Genomic DNA, 15657 nt, shown 5'->3' with positions numbered 1-15657 from the left:
AGTAAAACTTTTGATTGAAGATAGATAAAGCTATTTACACAACTGAAAGCTTTAACGAAGTAGAAGAACATATTTGTTTGTGCACTTGGTTTTGAATGCCTTTCATATATTTTCATCATTTTTCACATTTTAATGCAAAAATGTTTTTTTCTGTCCAGCATCCATCAAATTGTATGAGAATAAGAAGAATATTGCAACTTTTTTATAAATATTCATGGTAATGTTTTCTTTAAAATGTTACACTTACTTTCCATTTTAGAAATTTTCTTTTGTTATTTATTAACATATGTATATGAAAATAGTAACTCTATATTGCACTTGCATGTTTACTTATTCCAGTTTTAAATGCTTTACTACTACTCGAACATTTGTATATTATTCCATATAAATAATTGATATTATATGCATTTTCATCTTTTTTATCGACATTTTATTCATTAAAATTTTACTAAAATTTTTTCCTACTACTATTTCCAATTTTTACTAACACCTCATATTATTTTTTAAGGTTTATCCTTTACTTTTGCAGGCACAGTAAACCCACATTTAAGATAGCATAAAAGACATTATAAACTACATAAATAGCTTAAGGCAGATTGTTATAGATGATTGTAAGAATTAACAAGCAAAAGTTAAAGAAAAAAATTAATATATATATATATATATAGCGGTAGTTTTGACAAAAAGAAAAAAAATAAAAAAAAATAAAATAAAAATAAATAAAAAATTACTAAATGTGTAAATATATTAAGCAACACAAAGCACAGTGGAAAAGTAGTGAGTTTAGTAAACACCGTAAATGCAAATTTTGCACTGAAAGTTGAATACGAAATATTGTAATGTAGTAATTATATGAATAGCGATTACTTTGCTGCAACAAAATGAAAGCAAAATGTAGTAGAAACAACAAGAATTAGAATATTAACAAACACATAAACAAACCTATGTATGTATAGAAGAAAAATAACAAATAAAAGGGCGGCGAGTATGTGCAATAAAAAACAGCGTGAAAGAAGAAGAATAAAAGCAAAAAAAAAATTAATATAAAATAAACTAATTGTAATAGTATTTATAAAACCAAAATAGATTTGTGTACGTAATTAAAATTAGCAGCACATGGTAGAAACATAATGAATGGCGGCCAAATGAAGGAAAATGTTGAAGAAAGGCGACAGATTCACATGCGCACACACATGTGTAATTTAACGGAAAGATTGAAGTGACGCCGATGACATTGAGGATGATGTGGATTTCATTGGTTTACAATTTGTACTCACCACCATCACCACCACCACAACATCGAAGTCAGTGAGAGCTTATGCGCGCTTGAGTGCATTTTTAATAGAAATATTGCAACGTAGTGTATGTCTATTGAAAAGTGAATATGTATATGTATTTAGCGATTTTTGCTTTAAGCTCAACAAACAAAAACACATATATACACACCCACACAAACACACACATTTTTTATGCACACAACACACTCGCACTGAAACTAACTGGCAAACAAACTTATCAAGTCTAGCTTTAGGCGCTGCAGCCGAAAAACGCTCACAAGCATATGGATTTGCACGCATACATACAGTTATACATAATATGTGTCGAAATCAATGCATACCCGTAGTTGTCATACTCATACAAACACATATACCCTATATTAAGACTGGGTCAGTGCTAAGCGCCAGCGATTCGATGACTTTTCCGGCTTTTTTTTCGGTTCGCTTGCAAGGACTCTAGCACATGCATACCTTTATACTTATTGTTTCCGATTAGCTATTGTGTGCTTATACCGTAGGTGAAAAGCCCAGGTCCACATTGGTACACAGTAGTCCTAAAAAATACACTAACTACATATAAATATAACAAAACAAAGACCATTCGTAATCTAACGTAATCTAAAACGAATATTGCACTAGTGCCTGTATGACTAATATCGAAATAATGCAAACACAAAAAAGATACTAAAATTAACCTAAGAACAAATTGAGTAGTTGAATTTGTCTATTAATTATAAAATAACTAAAACAAATATAGAGGTTGCTTTCTGCAAGAAGCGAAAATATTGAAACAGAGATTATTTAGAATTATTTTTGATTTTTGCGTGAAACTATTACATAGTAATGACAAAGTGTTTTCATAAATTGAAAAATGCTCCGGATTTTAAAAGTTTCCACTGAAAGTTTGCAATGCAAAAAGTTTCAATAAAAGCTCATGATTTAAAAAAGCTTTCACTAAAAGCTCTACAGCTTTCATAAAAGCTCATAACTTCGAAAGCTTTTACTAAAATATGCTGACTTCAAGTATTTTCACTGAAAGCTCATACAAAACTTTCATAAAAGCTTATTGTTTCAAACGCTTTACGTAAAGATATAGATTTCAAAAAGCTTTCAGCATTTCTAAAGTTTCCATAAAAAGCACATAATTTTGAAAGCTTTCACTAAGGTCTGCTGATCTCAAGTGTTTTCACTGAAAGCTCATGCATTTATAAACTTTCATTCAAAGACATTTTCGATGCTAAACTCTTCTGAAATTAAATTTTTTAAAATAAAAAAAATTACTATAAATTCAATATCTTCAATATCACTACACAGTCTACTAAAATCAAATTTTTGTACTATTTACTTTACCAAGTGAACTTGACACACATACCCGCACAAATTCCATGCTAAGTGACACATATAAATAATTATAATAATTGCATTTTATTTATTTACTTATACATTGCCATACATTTTTTTCATCCTTCATTATGTAACCCACTTAAATACCCTCCAATACTCATTCCGTTATATGAAGCATTCAATAAATATCTGTTTTTCCTACCAACTCTGTCGGTAATTCTAACCTTGAACGCTACGCAGCGCGGGCATTGCAGAGAGGGAGAACGGCAGTCAAATCATCATTGACGTGGCGAACTCAATAACACATTTCCTAATTAATTGCTGCCCATTGATTATGTGCAGAAGCAGACAGACATTGGTATATAAGCTAGCTCCTCACATTATCTGCTGCATTGTTGAATTATCTAAACAATTCACGAAATACTCGTAGCGATTTACTTTGTAATCAAAGCTCGAATATACCGTTTTCAAGTACTTAATGGCGTATGCATATTTGTATTGTACACACACACACAGAGGCGCAGTAATTGCGAATGTAATTGATTATCAAGTCGATCAAGGACACTTTGAGAAGAGTTATATGAGATAGCATGATCGTAATGCTAAGCCGACTTGTTATGTTAGCATAACTTGCCTACATTTTTCGTAAAATGGGTGAAGTAGTTAAGTGAAAGCGAACAATTACAGAGAATAGGCCAGTATACGGAGTAGAGAGGAAAAAATTAGCTTGGAAAAGGGTTGAACTTTTTTCTAAAGCTTTCAAAAAATTCACTCCCTTAGCTGAGCGTAACACAAAGCTTTCACCTCAGTAGCTTTCTTTTTGTATTTTTTTAGCACTCGTCACACCAACGATTAACAGAACCCTCAGGTTTGACAACGCAAAAAATTGTATGCTACCAAAAATCTATATTTCCATGGTAAAAAATTATTAATCAATGCCTTCATGTTATTTCATAAATAAATACAACCCCTTTGAAAATTTCACATACTCTTGATTTAACTAATAAAAAATATAAGTAATATAATACTCGTATAACTCAATAGTTAGTCATACAAATTATTCAAACTGCAAGTAACAACCACTCCATCTTCGAATGTTCAAAATCAAAATCAAACATACCATTTTCAGCAACTGTATATACCATAAAAATCAGCTTCTTATTCCATTTAAGATTTATAAATACCTCTACACCTAACTATATGAGTATTTTGCACTTGCTTATGTTCCCTAGTAATAAAACTTCTCAAAATTCTTTGTTATATACGCTTACTTTTTGAGCAATTGAAACCCCAACTAACAACTAGTCAACTAGCAGCCACTTGCTATAACCCCTTAACTTTGAACAGTACCTAGTACACTCTTGAACCAATTATAGCTTTGCTACCAAAAACTATTAATTTTATTTTGTATTTTGCTGTCCACCTTTTACTAAAGTATATTTGTAAACTTGTTTCATTTGGCCAACTCCAATTTTTTTCGTTTGCTTAAAGTTTCCAAGAGCCTTTCATATCGCTTCATAACGAAGATGTACTATACACTAAGCTTGGAGCTTAAGCATATACAATCAGTATCAAAATAAATGCAGACTAATCCATATAGACTACGCGCGCAAGCCGAATAGACATAACTAAAGGGTGATCCATTTCAAGATTTTCTACTTTTTTAATGAAAATTACACAGAAATTTCGAATTTAATGGGGAATGTCTAAAATTAGCCATACGTTGGTTTCAATTTTCGATCACTCACATGTGTATTTCGACTGCAAACTGGCGAAATGACACGCGTGATGTTTTGCGCTAAGGCCTAGATCGAAGCGATATTGTCCGCATAGACTTAAGACATTACATATCCTCACAGGAAAATGTCTACGGTGCGACATCACACCATGTTGGTGGTCAATAGACCAGCCAAAATGCTAAATTATCTACTCACCAAAGTATTCTCTCAATATGTCCACTGATTGATGGAATGTGTGGAAAAAGACGCCGTCTTGTGGAAACCAAAGTTTCAATATCAGGCATCAAATAGTCAGTAATCATGGTGCGACAACGGTCGCCATTGACGGTAGCGCTCTCTCCGGCATCACAAACCACAGCAAACCCTTGCGTTTTTCTGAATGAAATGGTTTGAATCTTTTCAGCTTATCGCTGAACTAAATTTGTCTTGAAAATGTCGGATCTTCTCGGAACTTTTCTCTCCAATGATCTTCGTGTCACTCTCAACTACGTCTGGTATATTTTCTTTACTGCGACACGAACGACGAGAACAGTTTGGTTCGCGATTTTTATATATTGGGCCAATTAACGAATTGCGTTTGTTTTTTAATCGGATGTTATTTTAATGTCGAAAACAGATTAAAGTCGCAAAGAAATAAATCTGGCGAATATGGTGGCTAAGCAATGACTTGCATTTCATGTTTGGCCAAAAACTTTGGTAGAAAAACAAAGATTGGACAAAATGGTTCAATCGATCCATAAGCCAACACGACGTTTTTTAAGCACAATTACTTTAACGTTTTCAATGTTATCATCACTTATAGAGGAGGTTCACTGAATGCTTTCCGCCATATGTTAGTCAAACATACCCTCCCCAAAAAAACTTTTGTAACATTTACAAAGCCTTTTTTTTTAAATAATATGAAAATTCAAAAATTTATCATCTAAAAACATAATCCTTAGAGTTCCAGGCTCAAGCTCATGTACACGTGTAAATATATTTAAAAGCTCCCTACCGTAAGCAGAGTTTAACAAACGTTCGTAACTCAATAAATTTAAAAATATTTTCAACTTATTTATATATTAAGCGTAAACTGTTATTTATTTTAATTTCTCTATTTGTTTTTCAGTTGCCAGAAGATGAATGGTTAGCAGCAAATTTAATCTGTTAGTTATAAGTGAAGTTATGTTGTAATTATATGGAGACATGCATTCAAGAAATACTTTATGTATATATAACTAATTATACATATTATATGTTATTAATATGTAGGAGATCTGTAACCGGAAGAGTATAATTGATATGTGTGCGCATATAAATTACTGATATTTACAGGCATAAATTCATACCAAAATAGCGCGAGTGGAAAAGTAGTAGAAACACAACAAATTCAATGGGACAATTTCTGAAACACGCAAGGTATATATGCAAAATAAGGATATTCATTACAGGTTTTAATATGAGAGTCGAACTATGACGGGCGCCTTTTAGGATGTTAGCAATATTTATTGATAAAAACAACAATTTTTGGTTCTTTTTTTGTTTTTGTTTTTTGTATTGCCAGTAACATCAATAAATTTATTATTGATTGTAATATTTTTATATACTATATGGATTTTCAAAAGTTGCTTTTTAGCTGCAGATTCCCTTGAGATCTGGGCAAACAGCTTTTGTAGTCCAATACAGAAGACTAGGTAATTATAATGTTGTCGGTTGTAAATATGGAATAGTTTGACATTTCGAAATATTCGCCTATAAATTTTTATACAAAACAATTTCCAAAGTTCAGAATTCTTCTTGAATTGAAAGTTTCATACATTTTTGAAGAAAAGCTTGGGCTGTCTCATAAAATTAATTAATTTTTCGAAAAAAAGCAACAAATCATTTCTACGATTTCAAAGTTAAAGTTAAATTCAAACAGGTGGAAAAATCAAAAATTTTAAAGTCATTCATTTTTACACTTGGTTAAAAAAATTGTTGCTGGATTGCATAAAAAAATGCGTTTATGCGATCATGATTCTCAATGCTTTGTTTTCGGTTCAGTATAACTTATAACTTCATGAGACTATATGAAACCCCTAAATATATTAGTAGGATACATTGAAAGCTTACTTAATTAACAAAGGTCAGTGTACATTATATTCACAACCAGCACACATATTTTTTCATCAATCTTTGATATATTAGCTGTTTTCTTCTCTTAATAACCTTTACAAAGCAACGAGAGAGTATCAGTCAACTCTTCTTCTATATGTTTATGGCGCCTATAGACCAGCATAATATTTCACACTTAAAAATATTTCGAAACTTACGAGACACGTTCTAATTATGTAACATATACATGCATACATATATATACTGAGTGGCGTTTGGGTATCTGAGAGTCCAAGTAAAATTATATCATAATTTATTATAATTTCCTTTATTAAATTGCTTCAATTCTTATTTAAGCATCTCTTATTTAATTATATCAAAAATTCATATTATACTATATATACATTTACATACATACATACCGGAATTTATACACAATCAACATCCATAAATGAGTTACCTTGATAATCGGTTTTTTAACAGCAGGTGCAAAGACATATATACACATACAAATAATTGTAAAAAAACATATGTATAATTATGTATCAATTAATATGCAAAGCTGAAGTATTACAAAAACTTTAATAAACGGAAAATAACAAAAAAAAAATAAAAAATTAAAAAATAAAAGTATATATGTTTATGCGCATACATATGTATGTGCGAGGGCATTATATTGTGTGTGTACAGAAGAGTAGTGAAAATGGACAAGAGCATAAACTAGTCTATATACATAGCATGTATATGTATATATTAAAATATATTTATATATATGCAGTATATATATACACCCATATATATATATATATATATATGTAAGGACATATTGAAGTACTTATGAAACCCAATTATATACATGCATACTCGTACATAGCAGCACATATGTAAGTGCATATATGAATGTGTGTAGCAGAAAAGGTATGTAGATTTTAGCAAAAACAAAAAACAAAACCAACAACAAAAAAAACACAACTGTAGTATTCTTAAATGTAGCACAAGCTAGTGAAATTAGTAAGTACGTGAGCAAACGAATTAAAAATTAGTGGTGAGCAACACGAACACACACATACAAACCAAAATAGCTGTAGCTTTTGTGTCACACCGAATTATTTGAGGCATAGACGTGAACACATACACACATGAGGCTGTTCAATGTTTCTACGCATACAATAGCACGCCAGATATACATACATACACACACACACATATTTACATACGTATATAATATGCAGCTATTGCTATGAGTGACTATATACGCATATGCGTACATAGAAATAGTTCAGGAGAAATCCATATATGCTAATGTGGGTTAAGTGCACACACATACACCCACGTGAGCATAGTGTGCAATCTGCCAAAAAAAAGAAAACCACTTTTGTTGTTAAAACACGAAAAAGTTTAATGAATAATTGGCAGTTTATATGAACAAAAAATTTTGTTGGCTAAAAATCCAAATAGTTTGTACAATATAATGTCTAAAAAATAAGCGTTGAGTTTTAGGCAGTTTATATGAACAAAAAATTTTTCATTAAGTTTGAGGTAAGAATACCACAAATTATTAGAAAATGTGGAAGCGGCTAAAATTTTGTTAAATTATTTAAATGAATTTTGTTTACAAAAAAAACTTTAAACTTAATTATTCATATAAAAAATGACAAAAACAAAACTGCAAGCGTTAATAAGCATGTTGCATACTTGTACATGTAAGAAACAGATAAAAATGTGAACTCGAGAAGTAAGTTTGTGAAATTTATGCGCTAGAGAGTATCACCAAGCTAGAAATATTAGCAAAATGGGAAGAAGCAAACAGTTTTTGAAATATTATTTAACAGAAACAAAAATACTGGATGTATATACAATTATATATGTATTTATATAGATGCATAAATAGTACACAAACCATAGTAGAGTTAGCCAAGCAGCAAAGTGACGTAAATAAGGAACAAAACTAACCTGAAAATTAAAATAAAAAAATCACACTTATATATAAAAATAAAAAATATAATATTAAATTGCAAAAATATTAGTTTTAAGCTGGCAGGAAGAGAAGAGCGTGTTGCAGTTTACGAAAACGCATTGTTTGTTAAAGTTTGCGCTACATATCAGTGAGTAATACGAAAAACTAAAAAAACAAAAAAGTGTATAAAAAATAATAATACAATATACATATAAATAAAATAATAGTAGAAACATATATACATACACACGTAATGTATAAAAGAAGAAGTAAGTCAACGCATGATATTAATGAAACAAAAGCAGAAAAATAACACACGAGCAAAGTGTGTTTGTTGGGAATTACAAAATTTGTATAACAAAAACAAAAAAAGTCTAACGGCTAATAAATGACAAAGGAAATTAATAATTATATATTATATAATTTAATAGCTGCAACAAATATATATATAAGACTATATAAATACAGTGGAAAGAAAATGAAAAAGCCCAACAGCATTAAAAACAAATATTTTACAATAAAAACAACAAAAATACACACACACATGCAACAACCGCATTGATTGTGCTATGTTGGAGGATTTACCCTATATATGGTACATATATAAGCATATAAATTTATATAATAATGCATATACAATGTGCAATTATTAGGTATAATATACATACATATAAGTAGAACACTGATTTGCTGATATACGTTACGAGGCAAAGATGTGCATAATTATATATAGTATTTTAGCCAATAAACCAAAAAATATACAAATGTTAAGTTCCATATAGAAAAAAGACACATATATACCTACACGCAGCAAGCAAACTAGTGAAAAAATAACTGAATATACATACATATGTATATAATATGTTATATATAATTTTTAGTGTGAAAAAGTAAGTAATTTTTTTATATTGAACATAATCCGTAACAATGTTTAGTGGTGGCATCAACTTATTTGTTTTTTTTTTTTACTAAACTTCATATATTATTCTTTTTCATTCATACAAAATTATATTTAAAATTTTGGCTAAGCGCTGAGCTTTGATGGCAGTTCTAAATTACCTTAACAAGCGTTCTGTACTAATGTGTTGTGCTAAAAGCATCAAGCTATTCCAAAATATGTTTAATGAGTCTGAAAAATAGCGTCAATTTCACAAATTGAAAAGTGAAAGCTTTCTATAAGCATAAATATGCTTTTTCCTCCATTCTCCAAAAAGCTAATAAAATGGAAATCAGGAAAGATACGAGCTTTTCCTTTAAAACTTTCGATACATTTTTCGTAATAGTATTGAAAGCTCTATCTTCGTTCACAAAGACTTTAGTAACCGTCTGGAACTAATTTCCTAGAATTTCGTTAACAAATTTTAATAGAAAAAAACGTGGCAAGCTCTTTTATAAAAATTTAAAAATCTCTAAGCGTTTTTTTGAGTTGTGAAAGCTCTTCAGTTCTATCCAAAACTCGAGCAATCGGTAATAGCTAGACGGGGTAACTATTGGTATTTTTGCTTTTTGAAGCAGTAACAACTTTTCAGTGAAATTACGTACATAGTCATTTGTACCTGCACTATGTAAAAAAAAATCTTTCTTACCTATATATAACAGTAAGAATATTGTGTAAAAATTTAATCAATTGTGTGTACGAAAATCATACTCGGCTCACTGCTTTCCTAGTGTATATAGCTTGTAAAGTGCCGTGCGCAACCACAAGAGCTTATTTCAGATGAAAAAGTTCATCCCAAAAGCTTTTTTCATTATAACATGGAAAAGCTTTTACTGCTCTACAGCTCGTACTGCTAAGCTTTCATATGAAAAATTAAAAAAATCAGTTTATTTCGGTTTGCAATTTTATTTGAGGCATTAACAAATGCTTTGCCTATAACATAAATAGCTTTCTCGTCCCAGGGAGCTTTAAGGATCTTTTCAAGCACACTTTTTTATATAATGTCATGTGTATACTATTCATGCATATTTCAATGTAAGAAGCGTGACTTTTCACTGCCTCCAAAGCAAACAAATTTTCATATAGAGTAGTTAGAACTCGGTTTTACATCGATTTCAAACTTGTTTAATAACTATTCTAGCCTTGGAGCCCTTAAAAAAGCTTTTTAAGCACATCTATTCGCATGAAATGCGGTGTCTAATCACATAGTAACATTTCGTTGGAACAAGCTCTAACATACACTACTTTTAAAGCTTAGAGAATGAAACTTTCATCTCAGCGAAGTAGTTAAAACTCAGACTTTCATAACATTGGCAAATATATTGAGGCTTTAAACAAGTAATATGTTTATTTATTCCATAATATGTTCATTTTTTTTCGTTGTAGCATAACATCTAGAAATAAAACACTAAAAACCGAATCATAACTCTCCAAACCATTGGCTTTTCAACGTAACGTTCCTTTAACTAAGCATCGGCATGTTAACTGAAAGTGTTCCATAATCACTACTAAAATATTATACTACTATACTAATCCAAAGTACTTGCATACATATTTACTAAGCTCTTAGTTAATAAATTAATACTGTGTATGTGTGCAACGGTAGTGAATTCATTATTTGATTTTTATGATTTTTTTTTCTCTAAAATAAATATTTATGCAGGTACACCTACGAAGATTATCATAACCACATATGCATAACACGATATTTACATATATACTTACATAACTAAACGCAAAAGCAAAATAAAATCAATACATACATACATAAATATATTAATATAATATATACTAGTAAAGGCAAGAAGAAGAAGCAGCAGAATTATTTTAAGTACTTTAGTCAATTTAGTAAGATTTGAGTGGTAGTAACGGTAGTGCAATTGAATAGCCGAGTAGCTTAAAAGTGCTATAGCAGTAGATGAATCCCAGAGTAGGTATGCTGAGTGACGACGGGCGGTCAAACAGTGATGCCACATCTAAGATAATTAATGGAAAACCATTGCAATATGTTGGCGGAAAAGTTGAGGGCAAATCAATGTTACAAATACAAATATGAAAACCAAAACCAATCATATAAGAGTATTATATGCAATAGAAGTAGCAGTAACAACAACAACAAACACAACCACAAGCAAAATAACTAGCATATGTGTAATAAATATAATTACAAATAAAAATACAAAACATATATATATATAACTATATATATATATATATATATTTATACATATACAAACATCAAATAAATTAAATTGCAAAACATATACATACATACAGACATACACGAGTATAAGTGTATACAGACATGGCATAAATGAGATTAGTAAAAATAGTTGCCGGCAGTGAGGTAAAAATTTTCAAAAACCAAAAACCAAAAAAAAAAAACAAATACATTATATATATAGAAGAAAAACCAACCAATAAAATATATTAGAAATATTTGATACGCATTACAATGTAAACAACTGCATATACACATATGCATATATGTGTATGTGAAAGAAAAGTTAGTCTACCTAAACACACATACATTCATACATGGCAGTAATAATAGCAACAAAAATAGCCACAAGTTATGCATTAAACAATATGGCAATGTTTATTTGTATGCGTGCAATTTGTTTGCCGATGAAATTGTGAAACTGAAAAAGGAAGCTTACACAGCAATACAAATATTTGACTAACTAAGCTAAACAATAATAGCCAACACAAAACGTTACTTAGTTTATGAAATGGTACATATGTACATATGCAAAAGTAAATCAAAATAGCAATCAAAAATATTTATGAAACAAACTGACACATTTGGAAGTTGGGTTATGTACGTTAAATGAGCGAGGAACTTTTTTCGAAAATTACTTATTGGAAAAATAACTTCATGAGAGCTTTGCATAAAGTAGTGAAAGCTCAGTTGCTAAAATAACTTTCCTTTTAAAAGCTCTTGACCTACGTAAATAACTATAGCTAAAAGTAAGTATGCTTCAAAAGCTTAAAAATTAAATATAAACTTATAAACCAATATTAATTTTGAAAACTTTCAAATTATGTAGTGAAAGCTTGATGAACATTTAGTTTAAAATTTTAATCATGGCCAATAAAAATGTATAAATGAAATGAAATGAAGCGTTATTGCAATTCACAAATATATTTACTAAACCGCTGATAAAGTTTTTTAGCTACAATACTTTTAAATTACCACTGAATAGTAAAGCTTAAACGATTTTTTATAATAAAAAAGCGCTATCATTTGAAATTCTGTATAATATTTTATTTAAGGGCAATAACAATCTCACTTTTGAAGCTAAGTGAAAGCTATACGAAAAATATTTGACTTGTTCATTAAGTTTTAAGCTTAAAAGTTTAACATGTGTTAAAGGAACACGTGTGAGAACAAATATACAATTTTCATTTTATTAATACATTTTGACGCAAACTTTAGCTAATTTGCTTTGTGATTTCAACAAAAGTATGTTTATATCACAATACAGTATTTTTAAATTAGTAGCTGCGTTTTCATAAAAGTAGACATAGCCTTCGAAAGCTTCCACTACAAACTTTCAAAAAATGTTAAAATATTATCAATTCCACTCCTTTTAAACAATTAGTAAATGAGCTTTCATTAATGTGAACAGAGCTTTCAAAAGCTTCCACTTAACTTTAACAAAATGTTAAAACATTATCTATTCCACTCAGTTTATAAAATTACTAAAGGAGCATTCATTATTGTTGACAGAGCTTTCACTGAGCTTTCATGAAAGCTAATATATTCTGAAAAGCTAACAAAAGCTAATGATTTTTAATTAAAATTTATGAAAATATAAGCCTGTGCTTTGGAAATATTCTACGTCTACGCAGAATACCAAAAAATCGTTTTAACAGCTGCCTGTAATGCCACAAATTCAATTTCCCGCTCATTCAATTTGCAAAAGAGGAAAATGTATACTGTGTAATCAATATTCTATTAATGAAATGAGCGCAGTTTGAAACCAATCAACAAAAATAAATATAATTTTTTAAGAAGCTAAAAATTACAGATAACAAAAATATATCCATTGCAAATATTGAAATCAAAATGATGAGCAGTAAACCAAAAGTAAGCAAATATAAATAGGCAAAGCTATGTAGTCTTATATTGTAGTAATAATACATGAATTAAGAAAGTGTGTGTAAATGCTAATGAAGAATTCATGCGAGAGAAAAAATATATACATACATATAAATAATTAAAAGAAAAGTAATTAGTGCTGAGCTAAAGTGCTTAAGAAGATACTGTATGTACTATGTGCGACTGTGAAAAATTTCTATGAAATTCGATACATGTTTATCGTTTTATGAAATGAAGTTCAATGAAAGTGTGAATGAAAATGGTCTAAAATTTTCGGTAGCAAAATAACAGTAAAATGCAAACGTTGAGAAATAATTGCTTGCAGGTATTATGTATTCATATGAGACTTGTATCTTCTGTGGCACATTTGCTAAGCATAAAATGGAGTAAAGAAAGTGTAATAGCCCAAACATAAAAGAAATCAAAAAATAATATGACATTAAACCGAAAATTAAATTGAAATGAGATCTGAAACAACTGAAAATCAAATTAATTACCGTTAAAACATGCATACACAACGCAGTAGCCATATACCATACATAAATACACCTATAAATTCAAGTATACAACTGAAAAGAGGAAGTCAACAAGCAACTGGGAAATAAGCATAAAATATTTTAGCATATGTTGATGTAGAAACTGTAGAAAAACGTCAATGAAAAGTGTGGAACGCAAGTAGTTTGAATAGAAATAGTAGCATATTGACTGCAGTATTGCAATTATTTTGTAGGCATTTAAGTGACGGTTCAGCGTTTGACCGCAGCAAACATAGCAAATAAGAACTAAGCAAAAATATATTGAAGCATGTTAAAAATAGGATAAAACCGAAAAGCCCAAAAGCATGCAAAGAGCCTGTGCATAAAAACTAGAAATACAGATAAATTATAATTATAAAAAAATATATATATAATACCTAGTAACGCATAATATACAATTAACAATTATTTATACAATTGGCGAATATTTAATTACAAAATATAAACAAAAACTGTTGAAAAGTATATATTTAAAGAAAATCTAAAAAAAATTGTATCAGAAGAAAAAAAAAACATTTTGTTATGGCCATATTTGGTGAGCTCCCAACAAAATTAAATATATGGAGAGAAAGCAGCATTAAACTATATTTAACACTAGGCACATAAATAAAACAAAAATAAAATAAAAAAACATAACGGTAAACAGTAACCAAAAAATATGTTAGTCACAAGGAAAGGCTAAGATTTTTCGCAAGCAGTTGCTACATTTTAACTGTTAGCCGAATTACACACACACTTATACCATATACAACACACTAGCACACTTATACAACAACAACAAATTATACCCACGCGTTACAACAGAAAAGTATATACATATATAATAATAATAATAAAATATATAAAATAATTAACAAATAACAACAACATGTGGCATAAAAGAACAAAACGCAGCAAACAGCTATGTAACAATCGCACGAGCCCACTTTGGGTGTGTTGCGTATGCAACACGCATGATTTTGCTGCGACCAGTTGAAGCATACGGTACATATATAAATATTCAGCAAGTATAATTAGTAAAAAAAACATAAAATAAACTAATTAAACTACAAACACAGCGCAGTTGTCGTAAAGATTATATATATATTATGTAAAACTGTAAGTGAAACTATAAAATATAACATGCAACACAAACAGCAACAACAAAAAATTAAAAACAAAATCCAAAAATGTAAAGTCAAAGCAACAATTGACAAACAAAATAAATATATATATTATATATATACATTTAAATCAAATATTGACACGAATAAAATAAAAAGCAAACCAAAAAAATTTTGTAAAATAAAAAAAATATTTCTCAAATTTGTTTTTATTTTGCCGTTGCCTAGTTATTGGATGGTAAGCAAAGAGGGACTAGACTTGTATGGGGATTCATGCAGCTTAATCAGATCAGTGCAAATGGGTATTTCTGAATTATCTAAGAACGAGTATTCTACATGTAATATAAAAGTACTGTCTATATGTTTATACCATCAGAACGTAGATATTTCAGCGAACATAAGGCCTACTGAATTTTTAAGAATATCTGATATTTTGACTTGAGAATTTTTGATTGAATATTGGGGTTTGTTTTCAATCTTCGGTGAAGAAAGAGAGAAAAAACCAGTAAGTAAGGGCTAAACTCGAGTGCAACCGAACATTTTATACTCTTTCAACTTGCAAGAATCAAAGCCAGGAAAATAACAT

General features: G+C 29.6%; 1 protein-coding gene across 8 annotated transcripts in view; it reads left to right on the top strand.

Annotated features, from left to right (window-relative positions):
* The window catches only part of LOC126751535 (cytotoxic granule associated RNA binding protein TIA1), a 183670-nt gene extending 168406 nt beyond the window's left edge, over positions 1–15264 (top strand). For 6 of the 8 annotated variants that reach the window (XM_050461878.1, XM_050461885.1, XM_050461884.1 and 3 more), the window contains exon 9: positions 5469–15264. In XM_050461878.1, coding sequence (XP_050317835.1) covers positions 5469–5510 — 42 coding nt within the window. In that variant the 3' untranslated portion in view covers positions 5511–15264. Of the gene's footprint in view, positions 1–508 lie in introns of all 8 variants that reach the window. The other 2 variants (XM_050461880.1, XM_050461879.1) reach the window with 2 other exon arrangements.
* Positions 15265–15657: the final 393 nt, after the last annotated feature.

This window comes from Bactrocera neohumeralis, chromosome 2 (genome assembly GCF_024586455.1).
Source record: "Bactrocera neohumeralis isolate Rockhampton chromosome 2, APGP_CSIRO_Bneo_wtdbg2-racon-allhic-juicebox.fasta_v2, whole genome shotgun sequence".
Classification (NCBI taxonomy): domain Eukaryota; kingdom Metazoa; phylum Arthropoda; class Insecta; order Diptera; family Tephritidae; genus Bactrocera; species Bactrocera neohumeralis.
The sequence above is the reverse complement of the archived record's forward strand: the minus strand, read 5'-3'. Positions and strand labels throughout refer to the sequence as shown.